The 26,423-nt window shown below is 48.5% G+C and overlaps 1 protein-coding gene across 5 annotated transcripts in view; it reads right to left on the minus strand.

The window, feature by feature from the left end:
• Positions 1 to 26,423, minus strand: part of CAMKK1 (calcium/calmodulin dependent protein kinase kinase 1) — a 96,438-nt gene that overhangs the window by 44,730 nt on the left and 25,285 nt on the right. For all 5 annotated transcript variants that reach the window (XM_040082363.1, XM_040082361.1, XM_058422998.1 and 2 more), the window contains 2 exons: positions 7,501 to 8,001; positions 1,036 to 1,083 (listed from right to left, as the gene is read on the minus strand). In XM_040082363.1, coding sequence (XP_039938297.1) covers positions 1,036 to 1,083; positions 7,501 to 7,923 — 471 coding nt within the window. In that variant the 5' untranslated portion in view covers positions 7,924 to 8,001. The remainder of the gene's footprint in view (positions 1 to 1,035; positions 1,084 to 7,500; positions 8,002 to 26,423) is intronic.

Here is a 26,423-nt window from a genome sequence, read left to right on the forward strand (position 1 = left end):
AGCTGAAATAAAGTTCTGGTCTCAGAGGAGACTAACAAGCCATCTGACTGATCCAAAAGCACAGCAGACCCTCCACCAACCTCACAGTGCCCATCTGCTTGCTGTGACCCACAGGGAAGGAGGCAGGGACAAATCCACCTGAGAGAAGGCTTCACACTCTCCTTGAATCATACAAAAGTCATCAGTGGGTCTGAAGCTGTGTGCGAGTTCGGGATGGCATCTGCTGTGCCAGCAGTGCTACCTCCAGCCTTACTCCCTGCCTGCCAGCAGCCAAATGCACAGCCCACGGCACAGATGGTGGGGGTGCCATCCCACAGCCTGGGGCCTCTTGTTTTGGAGGCATTTGGGCTAATTAAAGTTCTGCTGAAGGTCTCTGCAGCCCAGGGTGCAGCCTCCTCTGACTGCAATGCTCCAGCTGCAGAGGCAGACACAGCTTCCAGACAGCACCACTGCCTGTGGACCCATCTGCAACGGTGGCACATGGCCAAATGTGAGGTGTCTGTGCTGCTCACCAGCCCAGACCTCCAAAAAACTTTAGAGGAATCTCGTTTGAATCACTCTGCAGCTTTTAAACATGCACTAAAATTAAACCAGCATTTCACATGATGTAAAAACTTTAAGTAGTCCTGATGGGGACCAAACATCTGCCCTGATCATCTTTTTGGGTTTGTTTTTTCTTCTCCTTATTGTGTTGTATTAATGTATCAAATGTTCTTAGTGTTACATTTGGCAAGCAAACACCCTGAAAGGGAGCCAGCTTAGCTACCTTCCGAGGGAGGAAAAATAAATTTGGATTTCAAAGGAAGTAGCTCTGCTGTGACCTTGAACAAAACTCACTCAAATTAATAATGCAAAAAAAAAAACCCAAACCCCAAAACAATTAAAAATAATAATAATAATAATAAAAAACCCCAAACCAAACACAACTGGGAAGGAGTCTTGGCCAGTGAGGTTCCTTGGGCTGGCACAGCTTTTCCACCCCTACTCACATGTGTGACACAGGCTGGTGTGACCAATACAAGCCCCAGTACTTACCTTGCCTATTTCACTCTGCAGCTTGTACTGGTTTAATTGCACACAGTCCTGCAGATCAAAAGGAGAATATAATTAGAGTATTGGTAAAGGAAATGACTGAGTGTGAATCAGGTTCAAGTAGTGGCAGAGTGCTAAATAATTAAAGACTTAATCTTAAACGGGTGTATGTTACACTATAAGCACTGCTGCTTGTTGGTTTGGTTTTTGGTTTTGTTGGGTTTTTTTGTTTGTTTGCTTGTTTGTTTGTTTTGATAACCCAAGACATACCAGTTATGGGCTGAATTCTGATTCTGATTGTGCTGGTGTAAAACCACCCCAATACCACCAACATAAAAGCAGTGCCAGATGCCTTGCATTTGTGTCCATTTGTAAGAACAGGGGTGTAAGAGCCCCAGGCAGCATTCCCACCAACAGCAGCACTCCTCTGCCTCTCAGGACCCAGCACAGGTGTGGGAGATGATAATTTTGACTCTTCTCCATCACCAACTAGAAAACATTCCTAATGCTCCTAACTCAAGAGATCATCACAATAAAAAGTAAAGAAATGGGGGACTGGTGACTTTTAAAGCCTACAAGCTGTGGCTCATCAGGAATACAAGGGATGGTTTAAATCTTGCCCTTGTTGCCAGGGAAGGAAGTTTTTCCCACCTCCCTGACAGGGAAGAGAAGCCAACTGTGAGTAATGGGGCCATAGAAGTGTATTAACTCTGCTGCTAGCAAAGCACAAATCTTTCCAAAGGTAAAAAACCAATCCATCAGAACTTGGAGCACCGAGAGAGGAGAAAGCACGACCCAGCAAAAGCCAAGATGTCAGGCATGAGGGGCCTGAGAGGACAGGCCCCAAAGGAGGGGGCAGCATGCAGGAACCCAGGGTGGGGACACCAGGAGGACCAATTCCCCTGCTAACACTGTGCCAGCACATTCACTTCCCAGGGTGAGGCTGTGCTTTGCATCGTGGTGATCTTCACAGGTTCAGCAGGAACACTTTTCTGATGATGTCTCCTGTCCTGGTTTCTCTGTGCTTGACTTTGTGCCCCTTGTCTGGTCCTGTGAAAACTGCAGTGCTGAAGAGGGTGAAACACCCACTGGAGCAGCTGGGACAGGCAGGAAAAGCGACCATTCCTCCAAGAAATCCTGCAGCCACCTCACATCTCCTGCTCTACAAACCAGCAAACAAGAAGTGCTGCTGCTTCTTGCTCACGGACTGCCAAGGAAGCCATGGTGGCATGCAGTCTATCCCTCCAGGCATCCCAAGCTCCTCACAAAGCAGGAGGAGGGACTGTGCCTTATCCCTGTGGCCAAGCCACCAATTCCTTTGACCTTCCCACCATCCCTCTTACCTCTGGCCAGAAATTGCCATTCTTATCCCTCACCAGACTGATCACCTGAAGCATCTCCCTGGTGTTTCACTGCTGCTAGATGGAGCTTGTGACACCAGAACCCTCATCTTTAGGGATAGTTTTTTGAAAGGGGTGGATAAACACTGTGAGGGAACACCTAGAAAGGGTCCAAGGGAAAGGCCATGATAAAACCTGCAGCACAGCCTCGCAGAGTTTACACTCGCTGTCACCACATCCTACCTGGCCCACACCCCCATCGCTCTCCACTCAGGTAATTCCCGGTGGGAAGCACCAGCACTTCAGCTTCTGCTCTGCTTCCAGCACTTGAGCTGAACACAGCAAAAATCAAAGCAGATTATAGGTGATTTCTACGTTTCTTCCCCCTGCTGAAAAGAGCATAATTCACCGCTGAAGAGACTCCTGCCACGTGTCGCTGCAGGCTGGAAGGGCTGTTATTCTGTTATTTGGTTCTCCTGCAGGAAGTGGGATAATTATCCTATTCCTTTATCAGAGAAAAACACCTCTCTCTGAGCCAAGTGTTTCTTCAAGATAACATTGTAAAATTCTCTTGATTTCATCACGCCGATGTATTTGCAGCTGCTGATAAATACAAACAGAGCAAGAATCTTAATGAGATCCTTTAATGAAAAGCTGTCAGCAAATTGGACTGAGCCAGTCCAAGTGAGCAATAATTGTTTCACCTTAAAAAAAACAAGATGCCCTCTGTGTTAACATGTCCAAGGTATTAGTCAAGAGAGGAAGGGGGAGGAATCAATGCCACAGAAACCAAAAATTGGTCAAAGATCATAAAGCACAGTGCAGTCCAGATCCAGCTCCAGAAATCCACTGTGGCCACCACTGGGTGACAGAAACCCTGGGAAACTGAGAACTGAGCCCTTGCTGTCCCAGGGGAGATGCATGGATGGGAAGGGAGAACAAGAGCTGATTTCCAAAGTCAGACATTTCTGAAAACGTACTGAAATGAGCAATGCGGAGGAGTCTTCTCTGAAAAAAATGTTTTCCAAGTATCTTTAATCTTTTCAAGAGCTCTAGTTTGAACACCACAGTAAGGCCTCCAGAAGAAATTCATCTGGGGGACTTGTGGGGCTGGAAGGGGAAGCTCTCTGCCCACACTGAGTTTACCTCTGTGCACAGCAAGGAAATCACTTTATGAAGAAAACCAGGCAGCTCCCAGGCCCTGGAGGAGTGTGAGACCTGGATCAGCCAAGCACCAAGGCACTGCCTCTCAGCTCTTGACACCAGTTGCTTCAAACCAGTTGGCCAAACAAGCAGGGGGCTATGATAAAGGTGGAGAAAGCCAAGGAAAGAAAGGACAAAGAAGTGATTTATTTTCCATGCCTCTGGAGTAAGCCAAGGACATCCAGCATAGGAAAATTCCCTTTGTCAGTTTGTTCTCCTCCCTGCATCTGCAGGCCAGGAGCATCTCCAAGGAGGGAGAAGGCAGTGGCCTGACTCATCCTCTCCACTGCTGCTGAAGCACACATAGCTGCTGCTGATTACCACGGCTGCAGGGACACCTGGAACAGTCTCCCACTGACCCCAGAGGGTGGAGAGACAATGGGGACACCAGGACAGGGGGAAACTGGGAGTCAGGGAGAGGAAGGGAACATGTGAAAGGGAAAGGGAATTCAGCTGGAAGAGACTGGAGAAGAAACTGTATAAAGCAATTAACTGTGCTGGCAGGTCTGGGGAGAAAACCTGAAAAAAAGATATCTTTTGTTCTTCTCCTAGCCACTCTCCAAGTAAGATTATCTTGGCTAACTAAAAAGGTTGCTTTAAAACAGCAGAATTACAAAAAACTCAAACAAACTAAACGCAGCAGCATTGCACTTTCAAACGCCTCATTCCAACACGCAGCACCTCTCCCCTCTCACAGATCCAAGACCTGCTGTTACAGCTGGGACAAGCTCTGTCAGTCACACAGGGACAAGATGCCCACGCACAAACATCTTCAGAGAGTCTTTCCCTGGTACATACAAACACCAGGGCATCATCTGGGCAGCAAAGCAGAAGCTGCTTTTAGCAGTCTCCAGAAAATCCTCTCCTCTTGCCCTGCTGCCAGCACCGAGCAGGAGCTGGGAATGTCACATCAGCAGAGGCAAAGTGGGCCTAAACTCTGGGGCCTCTGCCTGAGTTCTGCAGTTTTATGTACCCTTAATAGCTTCAGCTTAATCACTTCTGTGCCACAGCTAAAGGCAAAGCCATTCCCTTGTCACAGCAAAGCACTGATAGGCAGCAAGGCAGCAGAAATCCCATCAGGAACTCCTGCCAGGGAAGGCAGCACTCAGAGAACCTTCCAGGCCACAGGCCATGAATAATCTCAGAAAGGAGGGGAACAGACAGAGAACTTTTAAAATTACAGATCAGTTTTGGATAGAGAAATGACAGACCAGGTTAATTAAGAACACAGTAACACTGTGGGGAGAGCAGAACACGTTACTCCTCTCGCAGAGTTAAAGCTGCAGACCCAGGCTTGGCAGCAGCAGCTGTAAGACACCGGCAGCTGCCGACTCTTTGTCCAAGGGCAGTTGGCTGATTGGTGTCTCTGGGAATAGTATTTGTGCAAGACAACAAGCCCCAGCCCTGCTGCAGCCCTGCCAGCCCAGGAGCTACCACCTGCCTAAATACCAAATCCAAAAGCTGTGCTCAGAAGGCAGGTGTCTGTGGAACAGGTCCCAGTGACAGGACAGCCCCAACCCACTGCCTGCTGCTGCCACTTGATAAATCCTCCCTCAGCCTCACAGCTGAGCTTCAGCTCCTGGCCCTCTTGATCCCTGAACAGAACTTTTCCTCCCAGCCTGTGAACAAATATTAAACCGGCAGTAAAAAGCTCAGCAGCATCTCTCTAAGAGAACACAACGTCCTTCCATAATTAATCAGTGAAAGCAGGGCATTCAGCTCTGCTGTATCCCCTGCACATCTCTCCATCATCTCTGCAGATCAGTCCAGGGTACAGCATCGATGACAGGCAGGCACTGAGCTGCCATCCTGCTGGAGAGGGAAGCAGACTCAGCCTGAGATGGCTATCGGCACAACAGGAAATTGTGACAGGCAGCTGTGCCATCCATCCCTGCTCCTGACAGACACTGCCTGCTCACGGGTACTGAAAAAGCCTGAATGCTCCTGAACTTCATCTCCAGCTCTGCACAGACTGCAACTGACCCAGGCACTGGCCACGAGCTGGAGCAATGGATGTTCTGCTACTGACTGAGGATGCCAGAAACCCAGAGCAAGGGGCAAGAACCAACTCCAAAATGGCTTTAAGCAGGTGAGAGGCACTGACTGGAATACAAATGTGCAGCTTGCCTAAAACAAAGTGTGCCACAGAGCCGTTTGCAGGCAGGTCAGGGCAAGGCTGGGCCTGGTGAGCTGGATCTTGTCAGTGACCCCCCATCCTTGCTGCTCACTGAGGGTCTGCACAGCAGAGTGACCAACAGACACCCAGCAGCAGCTGCTGCCAAGTGCACCGTGATTGTATTTCTTATTTAGGGCTGATTTTATCCCCAGCAGGACCAAAAGCCTAAACATGGAGACCCTGGTAGCTTTTAGAACCCCTGGCAGAGAACAGAAGACCTGCTCTCCGTTTCTTTCAGAGTTCCCTGTTGTCTCTCTCAGCTGCACAGCTCAGATCAGGACTGGCAGTGCCTCTCACAGCCACCGACACAACGACCCTTTCAGAGCCCCCTGGCAGTAGCAGAGGTGACACAGGGCACTCGAGCTGGGCTTGTGCAGGCTGCACACTCACACTGCTGTCACACACTGCTCACGAGTCAGCGCCCAGCCTCAAATTTTACCCTGTGTCCAAGCACGCATTTTCCTAATCCTTGTGTTGTTTATAGGATACAGATGCTATCCCTGTAAATTGGGAAGGAGCAGCACAGCTCCTGAGAGGACTCTGGGAGGGCGAGCACCCACCTCAGAATGTTCCCAGCCTCCCTCCCCACTCTTACCACAGCCATTCCCCATTAACGTGAACGAGGGTTTCCAATGAGCACAGCTCTGCTGCACAGCTGGGCTGCACCACAGCAATGCTCTCTCACTGATATCAAAGTGACCATGAAAAAAGCAGCTGCAGAAGCAGGGACACGAGGGCTCCACATCTGCATTTCAAATGAAGCACTTCCCACCCTCAGGCAGTAACCTTTGCTCCCCAGGATGCAGATGCTGTGGAAGAGGATGGAGCACTTTGAATTTGCTCGCAGATGGGAATGTGCCAGTCACACTTGACTGCAGTTATGTTGAAAGACTTCAGAAAAGCCTCACTCCTGGCACAGTCGCAGTGCTGCAGGATGGGAGAGCTGGCACTCAAGTCACGTCCTGCTTCCAAGAACTGGCTCCTTTCCACCCCTGCCTCCCTTATTAAAGCACATGCCGCTGTGAAAGAAGCTGCAGTCTCTGCAGTGCACCTTCTGCATGCATCCTCTATCAGCTGGGGGTGCATCACCCACTTCCATCATGACACTCGACCACTGACAGCATGTCACAGCTCCTCCAGGGCAGGTCTGGGACCAGGAGAGCAGCTGCAGAACAACCACAGACACCCTTCTGAAGGAGAGTAGGGTCACAGCCTTCCCTTACCACTGTTACAAATGCTTTAAAGAGAAAAAGAAAACCCTGACAGGACCCAGGCATTTAAGCTCTTTATAAAATTAAATCATGCCTTCAATTATGGCAAAACATAATAGCAGATACGTAATCTCCAGAAGTTTAAATCCATAAAATGCTGTCAGCAAAGCTGCTGTGACTGGTGAATTCCCAAAGGGCACTTACAGCAGGGACACGAGAGCAAAGACATTTGGCCACAGCCCTTTCTCTGAACAACCTGAAAGACTTCCCACGTGCTACCATGACACAGGGGTCATGGTCTCTCAACAAGACTTTCCCAGGCAGGTGAGGGTAAAGGAGCCAAATGTACGGGCCAGCACCCTGCAGAGCTCTCCAATTCCAAGCTAATATGATCCCTGGCTCCAGGGATTTTTTTCACCCCCCCATAGAAATAACAGTGCTTTAAGATCTATTACTCCAGAAGACTGAAGGCTCCCATTAGCACCTGAGAAAGACTTACCTTACCTCAACACCTCAGCTGTAGGGAGAACATGCCTACCTCAGAGTCCGATATGGAGACCCGATTGGACTCTATGGTTGGTCTCCTGATTATACGTGGTGATGGCCCTGTGGCATAAGGACCACAACCTGGAGTGTTGCTAGAAGCCAAATAACCTCCTGATGATCTTTCCTGAAGGGACAGCTTCCTACTTGATAGACCAGGTCTAGTTAGAGGTCTCTTGGGAACATGCCTCTGCTGGGAAGGCAGAAATTCATTGATTCCCATGTCACTGCTGACCCCATTTCTTTGGATGTCCTTTATGTTATCAGAAAAGACTGTGTCATTTTCTTCAGGGTTGTCTTCACCATTTTGGTCGCTTTTGACTGGGACAACAGACACATCTATGGCTGCCACCCTCTCCACCAGTTCAGTCTGTGTGTCCATGCCTCCATCCATGACATTTGCTGGAGAGTCCCCCATGGCTGCGTCCAGCTCGTTCGGTCTCAGATGGTCACACAGAGAGCAGTGATGTTAGTGCTCAAAGGCTCCATGAAATACCTGAGAGGAATCACAAGCAGAGGTAAACTGAGTAATAATCTTCACTCAACACAAATATAACCAAACAGTCATCTCTGGCTTCTTCCAGCATGCAAGAAAGTGAAGGCAAAACACTGGCAGGCAGTAAACAGGGTACAAACACTCAGAATGAAAGGCAAATCCAGGCATTGAGCTAGACAGGAAAGAGATAAAAATGAGATTTTATCTGATGCGTAACAAGTGATGCAGCTAAAGAGAACTTCTCCTTCTGTAGCCAGACTTACAGACAACCAGAGCTTACAATATTGTGAGAAGCATCCCAACAGCTGAGGGCCAGGGGTCGAACTTTCGACCTCTTGAATTCTTATTTATAGGATACAAGAGCTTCTGGCACGTACTCAAACCCAACAGGCATAACAACAACTCCACAGCCATTTAGGGTTCCCCAGTAGTCTCTCTGCTGCCCTGCAGGGCCTTAGGGAGTGCCACAGAATGGCCCAGCCTGGTGGCTTTCCACGCTGCCATTTGCAACACGGTCAGCAAAAGCAGAATTTAAAACCAAATCCGGTTCCAGGGTCGCCCCTAGCCCTACACAGTTGCAGTCTGTGTGCAAACACTTGTTAATCTCGCTGCCCACCGTGTGTAAAAGCTATAGTGAGCTGCAAATCAACAATGCTTAATGATTAAAGCGTGGTGGGAATCAGCTTTTCCTCGGGAAAAGACCTACAGAACACAAAAGTGCAATACAAAGCTAAAACTGCTGCATAAAATCGCTGTTTCCTGGATGCTAATTTCAGTCTCAATTAAAAACAGATTTCAGTCTTCCCAACACAGTGCAGAGCAGGAAATGATCCTCTGCAGCACATGGCTGTCAACACTTAATCACCTCTGAAGATGCAGCATCATTTCATCCCTGTGCCCAGCTTCTGGGGATAGAGGGGGAGTACTCGACTTTACTCACAGCATCCTGGCCTGCATCCAGTGAATTCCAGAGCAGGCTTAACCCTGAAATATTGCAACCTGTGGTTCTCTGTATTCAAAGCAGGTTGTGCACAAACCCCCTGCGAGCCAGGTGACACGTGCACCTATATTTCACTCACGTGAGGCCAGGGTGGGGGTCAGCGAGTCCAAAGGGCCCCATCCAGGGAACACGCACAACCCTTGCAAAGGTTGAGCTGGGCTCAAAGCTGCCCAGCAATGCTCAGTTAAACACACTACAGTGAGCTCTGCTGCACAGGGATGACCTCCTGAGTCCCCCATGGCAGCCAGGCTCAAGCAATCTTTTATATCAATGAGAAAACCAGATTAAGATCTCGACTGGAGGCTTCACCCTGGGTCATGTGGAATCAGGGATACACGCTGGGCACTCGGTGTCACAGAAAAGGAATATCCAAGTCTAAGATATTCCCTTCCACATCCCACTGTTCACCTCCCTCCCCCCTCCTGTCTTTTCTGCAGGCTTGCTCGAAACAAATTGACAGAAGTGTCACTCACTCAAAACAGTAATGAAATGGTGAGATCAGCTTCAAAAGCTTCTATTAAAACTATATTTAAACACGCCAATCCCAAAGCACCTCTGGAGCTGGGGTGCAGGCACTGGGGGGGGCTCTCAGCAGTGAGGGGTGTGGGGTTCAGTCCAGCACACCCTACACGTGGCCCCACAAACCTGGGGCAAAGCAGCACGAGCCTCCCCCTCTGCCACACCTCCCTGCCCTCCAAACCCCCAAACCACCAAAGACAGCACTGACCCTTCAAACCCAATTCGTGGGAAGCCCACCAAGGATTTGCCGTCTGCAAAACGCTTTTGTGAAGTCTGGAAAGCTGCTGAGCTAAACAAGGAGCATCGGGTCAGGGCAACTGTGAGCCTGCAGCCACCCCCCTCCCTCTGCAGAGGCTTTCCCTCCCTGCAGACCTGGGGAGCAGCACATTCCCAAATAACACACTTGGGATGCTCGGCTCTAGGGGAAGGTCATCTCCTTGGCCCCAGGGAAGCACAGTCAGCCTCCAGCCCTGCCTGTGGATCTGGGCTTCCCAGGGCTGCTCTGCACGGCCAGGAAAGCACCAGCCACATCCCTGCCGTCAGCAGCCTCTGCCAGGCTGGGCTGCAGCTCTCCTGGTTGGTACAGGCTGGTACATCACAGAAATCATTCTAAATGAAGGCAAGGAGGGAGCAAAAATGCTTCCAACCATTTAACCCAGCTTGCCCAAGGCATAGGAGGAAACCTCTGAGGCCACCCTATGCTAAAAGCTGTTTCTTCTGCCTATAGAGAAACAAACCTGAGACCTTTCCTTGGTGCAGCTTTAGCCCCTGGACAGTCACAGCTCACCACACTTCTAGGCAGCCCCAAGAGGAAAATGAATCTGCTACTGAAGCCTGCAGCCCCTAAACCTTCTTCCCTCCTCCTGCCACGAGGTTTTCCCCAAATGTGGGAGCAAGGGGAAGGGAGAATCTGCCCATGTTGCTGTGTGGCTGGGTGTGAAAGCCCACAAACCACCCACCTGGACTGAACATTTGTGAGTCTTGTGCTGCTCAGGCAGCAGGTAAAAACAGGCCAGGAGCACTGGGAAGAGGAGCCCAGCAAACAGTGATGCTTATATCAGTCACCTGAGCAGCTCCTCACCACCCAGACCAGGCACCAGGGTGTCTCCCCCTCAAAAGCTGAAGCAACCTTGCTCAGTTCTAACCCACAGCACAGTCTGCAAAATAAATCTTCAGCTAACTGACAACTGAACTAGATAAACTGAAGATAAACCCCATAAATCAGTCCATCCGATCAAAACAAACAGACCCATACACTGTTGAAACAAGTAATAACAGTGCTGCCTTAAAAGCAGGGCTAAAAATCCAACAAGATTTTAAAGAAAATAATTGTTCATCTGTAGAGCTGGGCTTTGTTTCAAGTTCTGCTCCCTTGAAGGATTCCTTTTCACTGACAAATCCTCCAAAACTGCATCGGAAAACAAAGATTTCCGAATAAGAAAATCAGTTATGTGCAGTCTCATTATGCATAAACTCAGTACAAAAGGCAACTATTAATTTCTGCAAGGCTAAATCAATGGTGGATTTGCAGTTTTTCAGGCTGTGGCACAACCATACCTTGCTGTGATGGGAAATCCCAGCAGAACAGAAATTCTACCACCACCATCTCCCAGCTGCTCAGCTTTGCTGTCCCTGCTGATCCCCCAGAACACTGAATTCCTGCTCTAGAGCAGAGCATAATGCTGCAGACACGAACCAAAGCTGCAAACAAGCTTATATGAGCAAAATTAATTTACTTACAGATATCTTATTTACCATTTTTCCCTGTAGCTATTCCTCTGCTGCAGGCAGACTGCCACTTCAACCATGATTTTCACAATATATTTATCAAATGTCTGCACATGTTTCCCAGACTGGCGCTGAGCAGAGAATGGTACAAAAAACCCTTTTGAAAGGAATATGGTCCTGGAGAAAACCTCTCTGTATTTTATGTGGGAGTGGGATATGAGCAGATGCAATTCATTTTGCTGCTCAATAAAGTATTCCAAGGGATTGTTTGAAAAATAAAAAACTGTAAATCTAGTTTACTGCCTGCTCCATCCTCTTGGCTGACTAGAAGTGTTCGTGTCAAAGAGGATGGGGAGGCTAAAAGGCCCCGAGCCACAGCAAACCCAGCTTCATTTCCTAAATTTGCTACAGGCTGTAGAAAAATTACTTTATGGCTTTGTTGCAGTTCCAGGTTAAGAGGAATGATGCTGCTTCTCCTCTGTGTCCCTGAGAACACACCTGCCCCGTGCTGAGGCCCCAAGGGCCACTGCAGTGAAAGAATCCCAGTGAACAATAACTATAAAGAGCATTTGCACAGAAAGGGTTCAGGCAGAGATTCTGCTGCTGCTCAGTCAGAGGCTTCAATGCTCAGGCTGGAATCCCCACGGGGAGCAGCAGGGCTGCCACCCTGAGACCCTCCCTGCAGGCACGGCCTACAGCTTCCTCTGGACCACACAAGGCCCACAGGCACTGGCACAGAGAGAGGTGCCAAAGATCACAGCAGCTTCACTCAGTGCTTTACCAGGCACCAGCAAGGTCAGGAATCAGGCCAGCCTTTCCAGTCAGTGATCCATGTACCAGGACCGGCTGCCTGCAGAGGGGATGTCATCCCCATCCTCAGCATCCATCAGTATCCATCAGCTCAGGTGAGACCCACCCCACCCCCAGGACCTCCCTCCTGCCTGGAGCAGAGCTGGCAGCACACCCAGCCCTGTCTTGTGTGTGTTTGCTCAGACATTGCCCCCAGCAGCATGGCCACCGTGAAGGATGTGCTCCGACTGCTGCCAACAGCAGCAGCAACTCCCTTTAAGGAGAGCAGCAGCACGTCCTGGGCCGGGCTGCCAAGCCCTGGACAGCTCCTCGAATGACATTTTAGAAGTATCAGGACAGCAAGTCCCTTCCAGAGCCAAAGCTGTCTCCTCACACCAAGCAACACAGACTAGGAGTATTTCCATCCTGGAGCATCCCCTGTGCTCCCAGTTCTGCAGGACTTCCCCAGGCACTGCTACCCTGATGTGAGGGAGATAAAATTCCACATTCCCACCCTGACCCCATCAACTTTTTATACATGTGGGAGGCGCTTGCCCCAAGCCCAGCCAGCTCCCTCCAACACCTTCCATCTGCAGAAGTTTGAGGGGAACTTGGGTCCCACAGCCACGCACTGGAGCAGCATCTGAGCTGCCACAAACCCCACAAGCAGTCTGCAGCACGTGGAACTTCAGATACAAAGCACCAGCCATTTATGGGTCTCACTGCCGTGGTGGGAGAGCAGCTAGAGGGTTCATTTTTCCTGCAGTAATTAAATTCAGAGCATGTTGGCCCACACTTCAGCTCTGCTCACCCCTGGCACACCAAGCAGGGCACCTGAGGGTGAGATTGCCTCCTGCTCATCTCCACTCACACTGCTGCTGCCAGGAATCAGGCCTTGGAGAAGCAAATGAGCTTCTTGGCATCTGTGAAAACCAGTTTCAGACAGTGCCGAACCAAAGAGGCAAAGGACAATAAGAAGTTGCAGCTCTGTGAAGCTGAGAAGAAGCAAATCCCTGCAGTCTTTGCAGAGATAATCAAGGCAGGTGTACACCAGACTGCTCATCTGGACTCTGCGTTCTCCCTGGGAAGGGGCAGTAATCACTTTGGGTACTAATTTCTGACTGGAAGCAGAAGACATTAACACAAACTAATTGATAAATAACAACATACTGTTGGTGCTTCTTGCACACACCCCATGTTTGCTTTGTCCTAAGGCTTATGAGGCTCTTGTTTCACGGCACAGACAAGCACATCTTTCTGAGAAATCACCCAATCTTGCTGTAATCATCCAGTCCCTCTTCTCTCCACAGCTCTTGGCAGTGAGCCTGGCTGTTGTGCCACAGCTGAAAATCAGATCTAAAGCTCTGAGGTGCTTTGATGACCGGTGGGAAGCTCCGTGCACAGCTTTAACAGGAACCAGGGAATGAGAAGGAACAGCAGCTTTTGCAATTCAAGCACTGTGTGAGAAATCTGAAAGACAAGTTCAGACCCCTGCTCCTGCCAGACTTCTTAAATGACAACAAACATCTCCAGACCACAGTCTGGAAAAGGCAGCATTCTACCTCCTCCTCCTCCTCAGTCCTTTTCAAGGCAGGGTGCCTTCCAAAGGGATTTTAGGGCCAGTTCTGCCCCTGAACTACAGACAACAAGCACCCCAAGGTGCACAACTCTGTGCTCGTCCTGTTCTCCTCTCTTCTTCCCAAGAGGCCCCATCTGAAGGCAGAATCTGGGGTTTCCATCTGTTGAAGGACTGATGCTTTTGTGGATGTAAAATACAGACACACGTATGAGATACAGGCTGAGCTCAGCAGTGATCTCCTGATATTACCATGTAAAAAAACAGAAGCTACACACCATGAAGGCCATGCAACCAATTTTAAGAGCAATTAATATCATATTTAAAATATGTTTTGAAACTAGCCAGGATGCTGAACCAAGTCTACCAACCTATAATTCAAGTGATAACAATCACCTTGCACACGGTCCCGAGCCTGGAAAGTTTTACAAAAGATTTCCCAACTGCATTATATTTCATCCCTCCACGTTCTAATTATATGGTTAAATACATTTGCATAATCAGATGCAATTACACTAATTGCATATATAAGCAATAATCAACCAAAAATTACTCTGAAGAAAAAAAGTTTCTACTTAAGGAAATCTCTGTAACAAGAAAACACTGAGGAATGCCAAGTCTATCCAAACGAGAGTGATATTAACATTAAACACTCCAGATAATGCAGGTGAAACAGGAGCCCTGCCAGAGCATTACCTGAGTGCAGCTCTGCTGGCACATTTTAACCATGTCTTTGGTGGGGACAACACCAAAGAACTGAAGAGGAGTTGTGCTCCTTTGTACTCAAGCCCTGGCTATAAATGGCTTTGGTAAGACAGGTTTGGCTGCTCTGTTTAATTGTGTTTCATGGCAGAGGTTCAGCGAGACTCGTGGGCATCAGCTCCTGATGCTGGACTGTATTCACTTGTGCTTTAATCTTTTAAAGCTGTTTATCAGTGCATGAGCATCAGAGCTGCTTTTATTTTGCAAATTACAGCTGGGAAAGCATGAGGAACAGGCAATGAGAGGCACTCAGCCCACATATCCTGGAGTTTTTGCTTTCAGTGGTGCCAGGTTCTGTGACTCACCATCTCTGCAACAGCCCAAAGTGACCACAAACCAGCACCCAACTCCACACCGACTCTGGCAACAACCTGAGCTCAGGTTGTAACAAATCCCATCTGCCCTTGTGACAAGAGACACAAAAGCCCTGTGGGGGAAGGACCCTGGCCACTGTGCCAGCCTGATCCCAGCTCCTGACACCGTGGCAGTGAGGGATGGGAGGATGGAGGAGGTTGGTGTGGGCAGAGAGCCCGAGTCCAGCCCTGCTGTGTGACCACCAGCCTTTCTGGGTGCTTTGCCTCAATTCCAAGTGATTCTAGAGAAAACAATGTGAAGGATTTTGGCATGTAAACATGCACACGTAGCCTGGACAACATGGGGACACTTACTCAGGTGTCAGAGGAGAACAAACACCCATTTCTAAAGCTGCTCTCAGCCAACATCAACTCAAACCTCAGAGCCTGCCTACCCCAACCCCCTGTTCCAGTCACCATCAAGAGTGCAGGAAGCACCCCAAATGCAACCTGCATGCTGCACAGGGAAAGCTGATCCCCATAAATCCAATGGGAATGCAGCCTCCCAAGCAGCACCTGTAAGAGCAGCTCGAGGTGGGGACAGACAGCATCAGCTCACACAGGAGGATCCCTGCAGGGTCCGAGCAGGACCTGTGCCATGGAGGGAGCAGGCTCCTGGGGCTGAACATGAGCAGGGGAGAGGAGGAGGAAGAGGAAGAAGGGGAGGAAGAAGCGCCATGGTTTGCTGTCACTTGCTGGGCTGAGAGGCAGCGTGATTCCCAGGAAAGGAGGCAGCCGTGCAAGGGAGCACAGCTTGCTGGAGGTGGATTTAAACAGTCACTGAGGGGGTGCTTCAAAAAATAACTGAGAATGTCAGATTATATGAAAGTTGAAAGGCTTATATTATTTGTAAAATACTAACAAGAAAGGCAGTAGCCAGGCTCTATTGATTAACGAGCAAAATAACTGCCTCAGAAGCAGGAAGACTTTAATATATTAAGGCCTTCATTGCAATAATGGCTTTCCAAACATCTGTACCATGGCAAGGTAAATGGCAGGTTAAAGAAAAAGAAGGTTTTCAGTTGTTCTAAGGGAAAGAGATTGGTCTCAGGTGAGCCATCTTCTGCTGCAATCCATAATGAACCTCAAAATTGCCACAGAAGATGATACAGACCTGTGTATCACTGTTGTGATAAACAAACTGAAAATGAAGAAATCAAGAGGACCTCAACAGCCTCTCAGAATGCAAGGGCTAAGCCTAATACTCCACAATGGCCACATTCCCACTGATCTCTTGGGAGCAGAACCAGGCACTCAGATCCAGCCTGTCTCTAAGCCAGTGCAGCGACCAATGCCTTCAGGTGACTTTGCTGGACAGCAGGACCAGGGCACCAGCAAGCAGCCTGTGGAAAGCACCTCTGTGGCACGGAGAGAAGGAGAAGGGAATAGAAGAGAAACAGAACTGAAAGCAAAATTCACAGCAAGGAGCTCATGCACAGATTTGTGTGAACAGACACAGCACAAGGCACCTGCCCTCTGATTTTAGTGTAAGGTCTGGTTTTTAAACCGGGTAAGCCCAGCCTGCAGCAAAGGCTCTGGAGCAGCAGGGAGCCTGCCAGCCAGGCTAGCCAGCTCTCACACACACCAATCTGTCACCCTGAGGAGCAGAAACCAAGTGCATGCAACAGCTGATCTTGTGGGACTGCATCCACAGTGGAGCTCATGAGATACACCAGTAATTAGATAAATTAAGGGGGAGGGAAGAAGCCACCTGGAGTTGCACAGACAGGCTGCTGCTTTAGCAACAGTGTCTCCGCCCAAGCTGCACATTGCCATCCAGATGCTTTCGGGACATCTCTGCCCTCCTCCCCAAATTATTCATTTCACCAGCATATTTCTCAGCTCTGCCTGCCTCCCCTGCAGCCACTAGCACCTTCTATGCTGACTGCCATGGCTAACTCTGCTTTCCAGCTACTCACAGAATTCCTGTTGCTGCCCAGTACGTAAGAATTCAATGGCAAAAAGCAAATCACTGCAGAACAATGCTGCTAATTCAGTTTAAGAGCAGCATAGTGGGATCGGAGAAAGGACACATACAGATCATCAACACAGCAAAAGAATTCAGCATCAAACACCTTTGCCAGACTCAGATCTCACAGCAGAGACCAGCACTGTTTAAACAATTGTTTAAAAAGCATCCACAACAAGCTGAACAAGCCACCAGGCAGAACAGGTTTGCATTTATACATGTCAGGTCTTAGAGTTTTATCTCCCTCCCAGAGAAGGAGAAAGCTTTCAGCTGCCTTTGAGAGATCTGGAGGTATTTCAGGGGATATATCAAGTTGCTTAGTTCTGTAAGCCAGCTGCAGTGAAAAGTCTTTTCAGCATTTTAAAAACATTAATTTCCACCTATTCCAGGATTGCAAAGCTACAACAGAAGCGTGAGCACAGAACACTGCAGGCTTTCTTCTTCCCAGCAGTTCAAACACAGGTAGAGATTTCTATTCAAGGTGACCTCTGCAAAGAATTTTGACCAGGAAAATTATCCCAGCACCCATCTCTAAATGCCTGTGGCTGAAGGTCTTCATCAATTCTGCCAATCTGCATAGCCCCAGGCAAAGGGCAAAGCACAGAACTGCACAAGGCGAGGCAAAAACAGTGAACTCTGCACAACAAGACAAATGGTCTGCAGAGCTCAGAGTATCTGTTCCATTTCCACATGGATAACTTCCATCTTCTGATAATCCTCACGTCTTTAGAAACCCAGGACTTGAAAACATGTCCTCAGATAACCTGCACAATATCAAAGGCAGCGGCAGCAGACAGAGGGAACAGGCTCTGGGGGATGAACAACAGATCCCACAGGAGTCAGGACCAGGTACACCACAATTACCCTTGTCCTGCACACACAGCCCACACTTGGAAATGTAACGGTAGCAGGCTTCCCACTTCCTTTGAAGCCTTAAGCTTTAGCTTTTTAAGCCTAAATGCACTTTCAAAGCTCCGAGGTCAATGACTGGAGATTATCCAGTCAAAGGCTGCTGGGGAGAAAGCTGTTCTTTTGAGTCACCGCAATGCTATCCCTGAAATTTAGGCTGATGACAGACAACTCAGCATTTGTCAGAGTGAAAAAGGCTTTACAGAACCAAAGGGCCAACAATAGTTCCCAGGTGCGGCTTTAGTTAAAACACGAGTATGAAAATGCCACCGCAGAGCATCCTAATTTCACCCCAGTGAACGGATTGAACCCAGGCTGAGGTTCCAGGCTGGGGCTCCAGGCTGTCCTGGGACACCAAAGCAGTGCCCCTGTCCTTGTGGCTCAGGACAAACACTGTGCATTGTACTAGATCAGCTGGGCTCTTTCTCCAGTGCTAGAAATGATGCAAAGCCACAGGAGCAGTGGAAAAAGGCAAGTTTCTGGTCACCAAGTCAGCAGGTGCAGGAGTAGAACAGGGAGTAGGCAAGGAGTTTTTGGGAAGCCAGGGTTCAGCCCTGCCTTGCATGGCCCAGTGAGGCCCAGTGAGACCCAGGGAGCTGCGGGAGGCGCTGCCCCAGCTGCAGGCTCAGGGACAGAACAGACACAGCCAGTGTCGATGGCAGCACACACGGGGCCATCTCTGCACAAAGCTCCTTCCAGCCTCCAGCCTGGGCTGCAGCACCCTCCTCCTGCTGACAGCAGGCAAAGACAAAACCTTGAAAACAAGAGAGTTAGAAGTCACCAACCTCCACAGGATTTTTGAGCCCCTCTTCCCTGCCCTGGGCTCCACTGCAGCTGACACCGCTTCCAAATAAAACCTGAATTTGGCTGTCTGCTGCAAAAATTTTCAAGGCAGGGGAAAGGCAAACGCGGTCGAAGAGGAAAGGGTGGTAAGGAAATACGATCTGCAATTTAATAGCAAGCAAAGACATGTGGAAAGATGGGATGTGATTTACAAATGTAGTTTGAGTATCGCTCACACAGCCTGGCCCTGCCCAGGAAGAGAGCAAAGAAGGAAATCTCTGAAGCCAATTGACTTGGGCAGTGCAATATCTGATCCCAGCAGCTGTATCCTAGGTCCTGGAAGATATCCCTGTGGTACAGGTTGGGGTGTCGCTCTGGCTACTCAGTTATCCTTCTCCAGTTGCTATGGGAAAAGAAATCAAAGAACAAGACTGGTAACTGTGAAAAAACCAAGCCAAGCATGTGTTTAAAAGCCTTGCTGGCTGCCAGCCAAGGTGCTCAGCACCTCCCAGGTAACATCCCAGAACAATTAGTCTGTATGCAGCCACTGAGTTTCCCAACACACCGCTCACATCTCTGATGGAGATGTTGGCTCCACTCCAGCAGAACACTTAAACACATTCTTGAACTTTAACTGCGCTCTCAGGACATCAGAAGGGATGATCACCCATGTGCCAAAGTGTGAACAACACAGAAAATCTCAGCCTAAAAAATGTGGAAATGCTCATAGGAGTGTCTGGGTAAATGTGTTCCACATGTGTCTAAAAGAGAGCTGCCCAGTTACTGTGGGAGCCATCCCAGGGCTCCTTTCCCAGGAAGAGAGGAGGCCAACAACATTTTCTTCCACATTTGCATTTTCTTAGGCTAGTAGGGCTCTTGTCAAGGCAGTACCAGAAATAACTCTCATTGCATTCATCCTCTTAGGAGGGGTCTACCTCCATCCTTTTTTTCCTTTCACCAGTGCACACTGCAACACAGAAAGCTCTGTGAGGAGAGGTGACTCCTTTGGACCATCCTCATCTGGAAGGGCTTTGTGTTCAGTAACAGCAGCAAAACACCAACATTATTACTACTACTATTATTAGTAGTACTATTATCATAATATTGTAATGTATTAGTACCATTCTTTTGCCTTTGAGGCTAGCACCAATAGGTAAATTAGGTAAATTTTTAAAAAATTTTAAAACAGAACACAAAAAAACCCTTATTCTGCAATTAAGAGACAAAGCAAACTAGAAAACTACTTGAGGAAGTGATAGATTCCTCTTGACTTGAATTATTAGAGAGGAACTGTTGATAAAACCCTGCACCCCTGTGACCCAGGAGATCTAGCACAGACAACTATCGAAAACTGAAAACCTACAAGCCTGTGAATTATTCTCTATTACCTGACAAAAGACGCCCATAGGAAAACTATTTTTAGCTTTCCTTTCACCAGTTCTCTTTAACAATAAAATCCAATTCTTCAGCTGTTTTTGAAAATCTTGCCTAATACATTTCCATAGTGCCTGTCACCTGCCATGACCTACCTGTGTTTTACAGACAGTGCCCTACTCACCAAGGGCAAAACCACATTTACACAGAGGAGTTAGGAACACACTCTTGCTCAGGGTCACCCAGACACCACCTCAATGGCCAGTGAGAGAATCCCAAATTTCTGATTCCCAAACTCTGCCTGTTTCATGCACTTTTGTACTCTTCCTATAATGAATGCACCTTTGGAAGAGTAGATCTATAACAACACTGCATCATCATTCCTGACACAAACCAAAACTGGGCTCATGCTTTCAGACCTGTTTCTGACAGTCAGGGCATCACCATTTTCAACATTTGAAGCAGAGATGAGAGATTAGCCACATCTGGCTTAGCAAAGCCAAGCCTAAGCCAGCAGCAAAGCCCCAAGTCACTCCCTGCCTGACTCTCCTTTGGCTGCAGCCCAGCCACATGGGTCAAGGAGGATGCAGAGATCACACTGTGCCACTGAGCTCAACTGATCCCCCAGGAACCGGCATTAATCAGGAATTAGATCAGGAACTGGCTGCATTTTGTTTGTTGCAGGATGGCTGTGAGATCAGAGAGATGAAAGATCAGAAAGAAGAAGAAAAACTCAGTAGGTTTACTTGCTATATAAAGCTTACAGTGGATTACAAAGGAATTTCCCTTGGCTCTCAGATATGCTATTCACTTGCTTACACATGTGCATGCTTCTGAACAATCATAACTCAATTTCATCAATATTTTGGTAATAGAAAATATATAATCACATATAAATAAAGTTTGAGAACAAGATTTTATTTGCATAGCAATGTTGACTGCTTCAGGGGGCAGCTTCCATTTGAGGGGGCTTTTACTCACTGCTGGTGGCACAGGAGCTTGAGAATAGGCTCAGACTTGCACCTACCCACAAAAGGGACTCACTAGAGTGGGCTGAGAGCAAAGCTTGAGAAGTCTAATCTAAGGCTTGAGATCACCCTGCCTGACCAGGAAGCAAACTGCAAAATTTAAGTCTCACATTGCTGTGGAATTCAGGCAAATCTCCTGGGATACACCGTACTCACAAGACAGAGCTGCTTCCTCTTGTGCCTGATGAAACATTCCATCGTGTTCTAAATGCTATTAAAAAATATTATCAAAGGCAGGGGTGGAAATTTTCAGCTCGTCTCCACCCATCCCATTCTGGAAGCACCCGAAAGAGAATCACTTATTCTAAAAGTGACTAAGACATGAGTCATCTGATGAGTAAGCACATTGGCTCTGCAAATCTTATTCAATCCATGACCATATCCAAGTCATTTCATTACCTAAATCATTTATCCATTTTATACATTAATGTAGTGGCACTCCAAGGCCAGGAAGAAGCTCTTGTTTCCAGCACCAGGGTAATTGCAGGTTATCTTGTCCTGCTGTGACAGAGCACTGCCAGGAAACCCTGTGCTGAAACAGCAGAGCAAAACCTCACGGCAAGTCTGCATTATACTCTGAAAGTCAGCTTTGGAGATGTCTCCAGCCTCAGCCAACACTTGAGTTAAGCTGTACTGGCACCAGGCACTGGTGCAGCTCAGCAGCCCTGCAAAGGCAGACACGAGCACTGCTGCAGGCAGCAGGATGCCAGCAGGGCTCCGTGCAGTCAGTGCCAGGACTGCAGCCAAACACTTCCAACATCCTCCCTTATGAAGCTGCAAAAGCAATAAGTCAAACCACTAATGAGGCTTAAATATCTCTCCATTCTGGAAGAACATGAGTACCCCACAAAGCAAATTTGCTCATCTTCACAAACATCCTATGGGATACGTTCATGGGCAGGGAACTGTGCTGGGGAGAAGATGTAATCCCCAAAAATCCTTCTTAACAGACCCCAACAGATACCTTGATGCCTTTGAAATGCTAGCTTGAGATCCAACAGGAGATCTGTGGCTGATGTTCCCCTGCCCTTTTCCTAAAATCCTGGTGAGCACATCAGTGAGCAGGTCTGGTCTGTCCTTGGAAAGCCCCTCACACCTCAGCCCCAGGCACAGCAGCAGCGATGCACCCAGCAAACAGCCTGGAACCCCTGAAATGACGTGTCTGTTCAGCCTTCCTTACAGCCCACTGCACAACCTTTCTTCAGAGCTGCTGAATTCTCTGTGTTCCATCAGCACAGCACAAAAAGTACACTGGTAAGTGGAATAACTTCAAAGGACTAATTTAAGTTGTTCTGCACCATTCCACTGGCATCACACTATGATCAGTGTCTTGATATTGCATTTCTATAGCTTTAGGTTTTCTGAATCTTTCGACAGACTCACAGGAGAACACAGCCAGGTGTTCTGGCCAGCCCTGTGAGCATCTGCCTTTACATAAACAAGGGTAAAAGATGGGGATTTCTCACCGGGGGTGAATTTGCAATTCATCTCCGCTGGACTAGATACTAACAGTTTCCACCACCCACCTGCTTCCTCCATGGAGCCAAGGCTGCTCTGCCTTCATGATTCCCTTCGGCACTGAGGAAAACTTTTCATCCCTCTGGTCTAAATCCAGTGACCACAACTCAACCTCTCACAAGCTGAGGTCAAATAACGGGACTTAATCCCATCCACACAGTCAGCCTTGGCTTCACAGCTGCTGTGCTGGTGTGGCAGTGATCTTCCTTGCCTGAAACGTTAGACCATGTCTGCCCATGGCTCCTGACCACCTTCCAACATCTCATTTCCCTCCAAGAGCTTCAAGTTCACCACAAAATAATCTACGAAAAGGGAAGAAGACCCACCTCTGGAAGAAAGCCCACACAACAGGCCAGCCTGGATGAAGAGACTACACGCAAAGCAACAGCCCAGAAAAAGTTTGATGTTGCCACAAAGCAGCAGCTGCCAGCACTGATGAAGAAGGATGAAAAGGCTGAAAATCTCCACAAAGGCTCCTTACAGCTGCCTGCAGGTGCAGGTACAAGATGAACACAGGATAAGCTGGTTTTCAGCACCATTACAGCAAACACCTCTGAAGCTGTAGTGGGTTGACACTCAACCCCCAGAGGGTTTGGATGGAGGCCCTCAGACTGACAGCTCAGCTGTGACCACAGCCCAGCTGCTCCCAGGATGGCACAGGCACTCACACACACCTTCCCAGACATCTGTGCACACAGGACAAAGGGAAGAGCTGCAATCCCACCAGCACATCATCATCCATCGCGCTCCACGGCGATCAAATCAGATGCACCAACAGAGTCTCCAGGAGGGAGGAAAACCCAACAGCCTTCGAGAAGAGTGCACAGCAGCTCCAACACAAATCCACACACAAACACACCCCCTCTCTCTCATGCTAAAGGAATCCTCCAAAATGAAATTACCACCTCTTCTGCTATGCTTACAGCATCATGAGATCTGTCTGCTCCCTGCTGGGATAACTGCTCCGTGTGTCTGCCTCTGTCCAGCCACTCTCCCAAGCACTTGACAGGGCAGCAAGACTTCACTGGCCTCCTCCAGCTGCCCTGGCCATCACTCACTGGCTGCTGGAGGACTGCAGACCAGCATGGTGCCATGGCCCTTTGAATTTATGCCTCTTGAACTGGTGAAGAGGGAATTCAAGGACAGATAGATCCTCTGAGCAGACAAACAGCTGTACCTTGGGGGAAGAGAGAGGCAGGTAGAAAGGAGCTTACTGTTCTCCTTAATCCCTTTCTCTGGGAGTTCTCTACAGAGGCCTCAGGACAGTCTCACCTCTGCAAACCCTTCCTCTCAGCAGTTTGCATCCAGCCCATGACAAGGTAAGCAGCAGCACAGTGCCACAGCTCTTTCCTGCCACTCAATTCAGAGGGAAGCAATGAAGCAGGATGAAACACTTAATAAAGACCATCAATTACAAGCCCCCCATTTCAAGCTAAGGGTTTCATTCTGCACAAGCCCCAGAGAGGTTACACACTTCACACAGATTTCTCAGCCCCTGGGAAGGCTCCTTCCCACCCCATCATAAGCACATCAGTGAAGTCAATAATGAGAGAGCTCCCCATGGATGGATCTGTGTGCAGCCAACCACCATCCCAACCAGTCCCACTGCTGGCACTGGATCTGCTCCACAGAGGGGCACTGGCTGCAGCCAAGGCAACTTCACTGCCACTGTTTGAAACAACCAGAGCTCTCTGAAATCATTAATTCATACAAACATTTCACCTCTGTTTAGGGAGCTCCATTTTTACAAGCACTCACACATGAAAAGCAATCACTGAGTGCATTCAAGAAGAGGTAGAATCAAGAGAGGAAGAACCTTCTACTATAAATAGTGGAACGTTTCTTGTATTTTTTGTCACGCAGTCTTTAAATCCTGTTACCTTCACATATGTATCTTCACTTTAAATATTCTGCTTCCCCACACTGCTGCTGTATTTTTCAGAAAGTCAAAGCAGGTCAGAGCATTTGTGGTCTGCCGAGGGGACACTTCTCTGGCTAAAAATTTGTGCTCTTTCCCCTGCTTCCCCACCCTTCTCTCCTCCCCTTGCTATATCTTGACTTTTAGACAGTTTGAGTCAGGGTCTGCCACCAACCCAGTCTGTGTACAGCACCAGTGCCATCACCCAGTATGAACTATCAACAATATAAATGCAAAATTCTGCTTGTGCAGGGGCTGGCCCAAAGATCATTGGAAAGGCATTTTTCTCCAATGGCACATGGACCAGAGCCAGCATGAGCAGGAAAGTATGATTTGCAATGGTGACTGGAGAATACAATAATGTAAAAACCTGATCCTCCATCAGAATGCCTTTGCACATTCTAACAGACCAAAAAACGTGTGTGCACACGTATTGTGCGTTTTTATCAAGTGTTTTTGGCATAGGAAGCATTTTGATGCCATGGTGATGGGTGCATCTTGTAAGCCCTTAAACGTAATAGACAGAGATAAACCTGAAGCCAATTAGGAAAACAATACTGCTGTGCTTACACGATCCACAGCTACTCTGAAAGGGACAAAAATTTAACTCCTATGGAAAAGATCAAAACAAAAACCCAGATCTATTGTTAAACAGATTAATGAGGGATTGGGTTCAGTCTCTGCAGCTGTTTTTAGCATAAGCCCTGTACAGCAGTTACAAAAGACCTCCCTAAGTCCCACGCTCCTGTTTACTTTGCAATGACTCTGCTTGGGCTCACAGCATTTAACATACACACTCTTAATTAAGGGGACAGGACAAGAGGAAGGAGTTGACTGAAGTTTATACTGCAGCAAAACAAAACCCTTAATAGCCCTTTATATAAGGGTAGGACTACCAGTATGGAAGAAAACAGAGCCCCAGTGCCAGCAACACCTTTCCTGATCCAGCAGAGTCTGGGCATAACACTGTGCAGGGCAGGGCCCCAAGCCAGGTCCAGCAAGAGCCAGGGAGATGAAACCATGTCAGGGACAGAGGGGAGCCAGGGACGAGCATGTGCAAAGTAAGGAAAAGCACAGTGTTGGCTGGAGCAAGCCTGGAGTAGATGGAGCATCATCCAGCTCAGGAGGCCAGGCACAGCCACAGACGAACTTAGGGCAGGAAGGCTCCTGCTCACCAGAGCAGCAAAGGTACAGCCAGGAGAAAGCAGCTCAGCACAACTCCAGAGCGGTGCCCCACAGCTGCAGGGACTGGATGGGCTCCTCGTGTGCCACGCGCTCCCGGGAGAGGCTGCAGGGACGTGCTGTGGGAAATGGGCTGATGGCATCCAGAGTCTCTGCAGGAGAGCTGACAGGTGAATGGAGCGGGGGAATGACAGCCTGCTGAGAAACAGCATCCTGCACCCCTCGTTGGGCGTCAATCACGCGCTCCCCAAAAATCCCCAAATTAGAATTAAATACGGCGCTGCCGCCTCCGGAACAAAAATTATTCAGTCCATAAAAAGCATTTTCATACATCTCTCTTATGACTCTTCCAATCCTCTCCAGGCCCACTCACTCCTCTCCCACAGAGGAGTCATTTGATGAAGGAACTTTTCTGACTGCAACATTCTGCAAACTTTTTTTGTAGAAGGGTTAAGTGATCATATTCCTGCAGGGATGGCCTCTGGTTACAACAGTGACAGCAAGAAGAGGGAATTCCTCCCATTACAACTGAGCATGACATCTACTTTGCTGAAGGCAGAGGGAGTCCTGCCACCCCTTCCACTGTGATTTTATCATACTGTTTTTCAAGATGTGCAGAGTAGAACTAGGTAACTATTTCAACACATGCTTCATATGCTTAAGTCTTGTTGAAGCTAAGCAAATGCTTAAGGACATGCATTGCTTCGGGAAGCACTGATGGGTGGGATCTGTCCTTTGCTCACAACCAGGCTCTGCGTGAATCCAAGAAGTTTTCCAGGCACAGCTCAGGAACCTGGGCAGGAACAGAGCTGTTGGTGCATGGAGCTGCATACAGAAACATCTAACAGTGGGTGCAGGCAGCACATGGAGCCAGCAGATTGCTGGAGTGTGGCCTGAGAGCCCATGGATTCAGAGCCACTTGCATGGCTGGGGCAGGTAAGAGCCACTTTGTTTTTTCATGCACTTCTCTACTCCAGCCTGGAGGAGGAGGCACTGCTGTAGAAGCAGTGAAGA

This window comes from Hirundo rustica, chromosome 19 (assembly GCF_015227805.2).
Source record: "Hirundo rustica isolate bHirRus1 chromosome 19, bHirRus1.pri.v3, whole genome shotgun sequence".
Classification (NCBI taxonomy): domain Eukaryota; kingdom Metazoa; phylum Chordata; class Aves; order Passeriformes; family Hirundinidae; genus Hirundo; species Hirundo rustica.